This window comes from Ursus arctos, unplaced genomic scaffold (genome assembly GCF_023065955.2).
Source record: "Ursus arctos isolate Adak ecotype North America unplaced genomic scaffold, UrsArc2.0 scaffold_21, whole genome shotgun sequence".
NCBI lineage: Eukaryota > Metazoa > Chordata > Mammalia > Carnivora > Ursidae > Ursus > Ursus arctos.
The window spans coordinates 11,604,931-11,611,203 of NW_026622886.1; the positions used below are offsets into that span (position 1 = coordinate 11,604,931).

A 6,273-nucleotide genomic window follows, 5' to 3' on the forward strand; every position below is an offset into this window, starting at 1 on the left:
AAATGAAGACCAAAAGAAGGCCCCTAGGTCTGGTGAGTGGAGGTCAGTGGTAACCCCAGAGATGGAAGGGGGTGGATATGGGAGGAGCCGAACTGCAGGGCTTTAAGAGGCGAGTGTGTGATAAGGAAATGGAGAACGAGCACATATTGATACTAGTTTGAGAAGCTTGTCAGTAATAGGAGAAAGATGAAAAGTCAGGATATTATCAGCTTCAGGTGAGGTTTGATCCAGGATATGTGTGTTTGTGTGGAGCAGGAAAGGAGCCAGGGAGATGGGCAGATTGGAGATGCCAGTGGGAACTCTGTGCAGGGGACAGGACTCTGAGAGTTCAGGGAGGAGTGGGTCCTTGAAAAGGAGGTTGGGCATCTTTTCCTCTGAGGTAGGCAGGAGAAAGAAATCAAGCCACTTTTAATTTGGGTTTTCTGTTACCTGCAGCCAGTCATGATCTGAACCAATATCTGAGGGTAGATCTTTCAGGTTTGTCAATATAGTCAGCATGGAGGCCATCTTTGAAGTGGTGGATAGGAAGAGTGATCAGTAAGGATGAGATCTAGGATAGCTGCTGAGAAGGGGGCACTTTTAAAGATACACATGAGGAAGGCAAGAAAGAGCTGCAGGCCTCTGCCCCAGGGATTCCTTACTACACCTGGCTGCCTCCAGGGCTGAGGAGATCCGTATCTCTGAGTAGAGGTCACCTGTTTCCAAGACACCTATTGGGAAGCTCTTGTGTCAAGCCGCAGAAGGCCAGTGGGCATGGGTGAGCACTTTCAGCAGGTGCAGAGCAGAAAGAATTCGTGCCACACAGCCAGGCTCGGTCGGTCCTTTCCTGGGCTCACACTGTGGTATAGCAGAAAGTATTACAGAGTCAATGAGGATGATTGTTCATTTGAACAGGGCTTTATTACTCACATTCATATTATTAATATTACATTTGTTTTGAAATGAGGTGGTAGTAGTAAGATAATGTGTCATTAACTCTCATTTCTTGCACTGGACATTTAAAAGATTATAACCAACTGGTAGATTCTTATGTGTTGAAACAGTTTTGGTAGAAGAGTGATTTAAAGTAGTGAAGTTTCTGTGCCCCTGAACCAAATAATGCTGAACCAGTAAAGGGAATTTAAACTCAAGTCGCCAAGCAAAAATGTGCCAAACGTAATATTAACAGATGTCTGGTCACTTTTGAATTCAAGGGCCACATAGATAGTCTTTTTAGGTGTTCATTTGAATTCTAGATAATACCCTCCCCTGGGAACTTTAATATATGCAACACATTGTCATGTTATTCTTACCTTCAAAAATATTTATTTACTATTATTATTTTTAAAAGATTTTATTTATTCATCTGAGAGGGAGAGAATGAGCTGGTGAGGGGAGCTGCAGAGGGAGAGGGGGAAGCAGGCTCCTCGCTGAGCAGGCTCCCCGATGTGGGGCTGGATCCCTGGACCCCAGGATCATGACCGGAGTTGAAGGCAGATGCTTCACCCCGACTGAGCCCCTCAGGTGCCCCCAAAATATTTATTGCTGCAAACGATAACAACCTCTGAAAACATATCCCCAAACTTATTTTTAGTTTACCACGTTTCCCAATAAATATTTCACATCATTTTATGAAAACTTCAATTCCCTAAGAGAAGAAATGACATAAAGCATGCCATCTTCTGCAAGTACCTTATGAAATGGCCTTTCCTGGGTGGCCGTCCGGCTCCTGTGTTCCCTCAGCAGTGGTGTCCTTTTCACTTTGTGCAGAGTCAGTCCTTGACAGGGATGCTTCTCGAAGTACAGAACACTACTGGAGAACTCTACCTTGAAATAGGGATGACTGAGGAGGGCTTCCACTATTTCCAGAAAGCGTGGTCCAACCTGATGGAGTTCTCACCCAGCGCCATAAAAGACAGCCAGGACTTCGTGAAGCAGAAAGGTATGGCAGACAGGTGTGGAGTGGGTAACCCTTTGTGTTTCGGAGTCGGGCTCCTGGGCTCATCCCAGCCACCAAGAAAGGGGAGGTGGCTGGGAGTTTTGTGGTGGGCATGTGAGGGTTGACCAGTAAGCGCTCCTCTTGCGACAGTGCAGCCTTTGGGGCTGTTGAAGGCGGATGGAGACACGCGTTAGAAAGGGAGGCTGTGAGCAAGGCAGGGGCCGTGCACATGACCCTGAAGCCTGCTGTTCTGGGTTTAAATCTCACCTCTCCACTCCCCGGCTCTTTGCCTTTAGACCAATGACTCGACCTTTCTGGGTCACGTTTTTCGTGTGCAGAAGGGAGGGATGAGAGGAGTATGTGTTGTGCACGTGTGAGACGGCAGGTGTTCGTAGGAGACCGTGGCGCACGCAGGATGCCGCCTGGCGTGCAGTCCCGTGCTCCCGGGAGCCCGCTCCTTGCATTCTCCCGCATTTGATGCCTGAGGCTCTGTGGTACCACTGATAGAGCAGAGACAAAGAATTTAAGCATTTCTGTCCCACTGATTTACAGTCAGTTTCGACTAAAGGATTCTAGGCTTATACCATATTTCAATGGCTCCGTTAATTCGCTTTTGTGGTATAACAAGCCAGCCCGAAAGGCAGCCATTTGAACAGCAGCTACTTACTATTGCCCACAGGCTTGTGGGTTGCCTGGGGGATTCCACAGGTCCAGGGTGGGCTCAGCAGATTAAGGCTGGGCTCGTGCCAGTGTCCGAGATCTGCTGGCAGGGCCATCGGCGCTGGCTGGTCTACAGGGCTTCCCTTAGATGTCTGGCTGAGGTGACAAGATATATATATCTTCCTATATAAAACAAAGGATGTTTATAAGAATGACTTTTGATAGCACAATGACGTAGCCAACATTATCATGCCCACACGTGTCTCATCCTCCAGGAGGATGGCCAGGGCCTGTTCGCTTGGCGGCTCGCAGGATTCCAAAAGGGGGGGGGGCACAAGCCTGAGTGGAGGCACCACCCTCTTCTGCGGCATTCACCTGGTCAAAGCGAGTCACCAGGCTTCATTCAAAGGGAGAGCAAGACACTCCACTTGATGGGAGGAGGTGCGGAGTGGCAGTGCTGAGGGGAATGGGGTACAGATTGGGAAGGGGGGCTGCTGCTGTTTCTGCAATCTACCACCATGGCTAGAAGATCAAAGGTCACCTTGGGCAAGCTACATACCCCTCGCTAGATCTCATGTGTAAGTCCATGTTTATAGTAATAGTTCTTGTTCGTGGAATGCTTGCTATGCATAAGGCTCTTTATGCTCAAGACCTTTTATCCTTGAATGCACCTCATGTGGTATGTATTGCTACCCCCATTTTACAGACGAGGAAACTGAAGGTCAGAGAGATAGAATAACTTAAACTACATCAGCTCTCACAGCCAGCAGGTCTGGAGCTAGGAGTCCGAGCTGGACAGATCAGGCCCTAAAGCCTATCTGCAATAACTCTTCACCGTACAGAATCTCGTCTAACATTGACATTTATGAAGCTGTAGTCCTCGATATACAGATTATAGCTTCTAACGTACCCTAATGCAGGCAGAGCTGGTCACAGGTATGCTGGGACCTTGGTGAGCAGAGGAAACCAGGGTGGGAACCAGGGACACTCAGGTGGGTTCTGGGACTGGCCTTCCAAAGCCAACTGGGCAGTCTAAAGTGCAGAGCTCCGAGGAGTTGAGCAGACCTTGGCTTGGTGCAGACAAATGTGGCTCCCTAAGGAGTCCAAATCAGCAGGAGGGGTGGGGTCCTGCGGGCAAAGGATGCTTGGGGTAGACCAGCATCCTTAGCGGCAACTTTGGTGGGAACCCCCTGTAGTTCCAGCATCTGACCAGAGTCAGGCCGGGATTCAGGGCCCAAGCAAGCAGATGAAGGGGGAGGGGTGAGGATTCCAGGCTGGCCAGAGCTGACACATGCAAGAACTGTTTCCTGAGCACCTGCTGTGTGCCAGGTGCTCTGCTGGACAGGACAGTCACCAACTCTGTCCTCTGAAGGAGGCAACACATAACACACAATAATCGCAGGTTAGAATAAATGCAATGAAAGATACAAACGACATGTGGATAGAGCGTAAGCTGGGGGAGGGTCCACTTCTGAAAGGTCCACAGGCCTGTCTGGCTGAGACATATGGTCCTGGAAGAGGGAACAGCCTGTGCAGGGCCCTGAGGTGGGAGGGACTCGGCCTGTGTTAGCGATGGAAAGAGCCTCCCTGAGCAAAGGGCAGGAGGCAGCTGGACCCAAATTATTTAGGGCCTTGGGTTAGCATTTGGATTTTATTCTCAGTGAAAGGAAGCTACTACAGGGAGTTAGGGTAGGCATGATGTCATTTGATTTCTATTTTGAGATTACTTTTGTTGCATGGACTACATGGTGGGTAAGAGGGGACATAGGGAGACCAGGTACATGTCTGATGCCCGAGTGTAAGACGTGAGGTCCTGAATGGAGGTGGGGTGGAGTGCAGTGGGCACAGGGCAGTGAATGAGATACCAGCGATGATGGGAAAGATGCTTCTTGACAATGTCATGGTAATCCTTTATACTTAGACTGAATTCATAGCGCAGGAAGTGAAATCTGCTGTTCTTTCCTGCTACCAGTGGTGTTCTAACACCTTCTGGGAACATTGTTATGGCTTTTTCTCTTCCTAACAGAGTATGGCTTAGAAGACACTTTTCAGCATTTTAGGAGTCTGTATTAGTGTCAGAATAGAGAACTCTCAATAAAGGAGCAAAACGGTGGGCCTTTGCAGCGGGTACATTCCCAAGGCGGTATGGATCTAGGGATAGCTCATTAATTATTAATTGGGTTTATGGGGCTTATTCATGTGCTTCTTATTGTAAGGCTGTATTATTTTATTATTTCTTATTGCAAGGCTGTACTGGCAGCCTTCGGTAGGACTCGGTTACCACAGTGACGACTGGTTTTACAACATCCACACTCTTACTTAATTTCCGATCTATTCATTTGCACAGCAGTCTCAGAATTCAGTTTCAATCCATTGTCTTAGCTCTTTGGCCTTCGTAATTGCTGTGCACACAAAATCATTGTATGAAAACCAATCCCCATGCAATGCAGGCCAGTCACTGATTTATTAAGAGAAAACCTGGCTATTGGCGGTGATGAAGCAATGATATTAAGTGCTCTGCCTGTTGACATCTTAACTCTTTCGCAGAACAAAAAACCGTAAGCATCATCTTCTTTGCCAACATGTATTCCCTGCAGGCAGAGTGCTGAACAACCTGGCAAAGTCAGCAACTGAGAAGTACTTAAAAGAAAATCACATTTTGGAATGTGCTGCTGAAATTTCCAGCTTACTGGACAACAACCCCCGGGATCGGGCTACCATGAAATACACCGAAGGTGTTCTGATGTAAACACGTGTTTTTTCTTGAAAAATTATTGTTTTCTGTACTAGCTTTTATTGTTAAGATCGATGTTCTTAACCCCCACTTGTTAATCCATTTCCCACCTGACTGACTAGGTGAAGGCATGCCAAATGTTAGCATTTCCATCCTCTGCTTCAGTGCTTCTCAGCCAGGGGTGATTCTGCCCATCAGGGGGCCTTGGGCAGGGTCCGGAGGCATTTTAGATTGTTATGACTGGAGGGGTTGTTATTGACATCTAGTGGGTAGAGGCCAGGATGATGCTAGACAGGATACAGTACACGGGACGGCCCCACAACATGCCGCCAGCCCGAATGTCAACTGTCCTGGGAATAGTGCCTAGTTTCTTCACATGTTCCTTATTATATCACTTTGAAGATTTTGAATCTCTACCATTATAAACTGCTCTGCTGTTCTGTATCTTCCTGTATAAAACAAAGGGTGTTTATAAGAATTACTTTTGATAGCACAATGAAGTAGCCAACATTGTCATGCCCAGTAAATACACACATGCGTTTTATTTTCAGATTTGTGGCTGGAAACACTTCTCTTGCAAAAATGAGATTTCAAGAATGCTTAAATATCAGGAGAAGTTTATTTGGCGAGAAAAGCATCCTAGTTGGAGAAATTATGGAATTTTTAGCAGATTTACAATTTTTTCTATCAGAAGATAGTGAAAGGCAAGTTTTTAAAAAAAATATTAAAAACTATTTATTTGAGAGAGAGCGAGAGAGAGAGAGAGAGAGAGAGCGCGCACATGAGTGGGGTGGGGAGGGGCAGAGAGAGAGAATCTCAAGCGCAACCCTGAGCTCATGACCTGAGCCAAAACCAAGAGTCAGATGCTCAACCGACTGAGCCACCCAGGCGCCCCAAGGCAAGTTTTTATAAAATATTTCAAATAGTGTGTCTTCTTTCCCCCCGCAAAACACCAGTGGCA

General features: G+C 47.2%; 1 protein-coding gene across 1 annotated transcript; it reads left to right on the plus strand.

Annotated features, from left to right (window-relative positions):
• Positions 1-1,723: 1,723 nt before the first annotated feature.
• Positions 1,724-5,327, plus strand: LOC130544434 (putative tetratricopeptide repeat protein 41). Its single transcript, XM_057316143.1, has 2 exons — positions 1,724-1,921; positions 5,176-5,327. The coding sequence occupies exons 1-2, from the start codon at positions 1,768-1,770 to the stop codon at positions 5,325-5,327; spliced, it is 306 nt and encodes a 101-aa protein (XP_057172126.1). The 5' UTR covers positions 1,724-1,767.
• Positions 5,328-6,273: the final 946 nt, after the last annotated feature.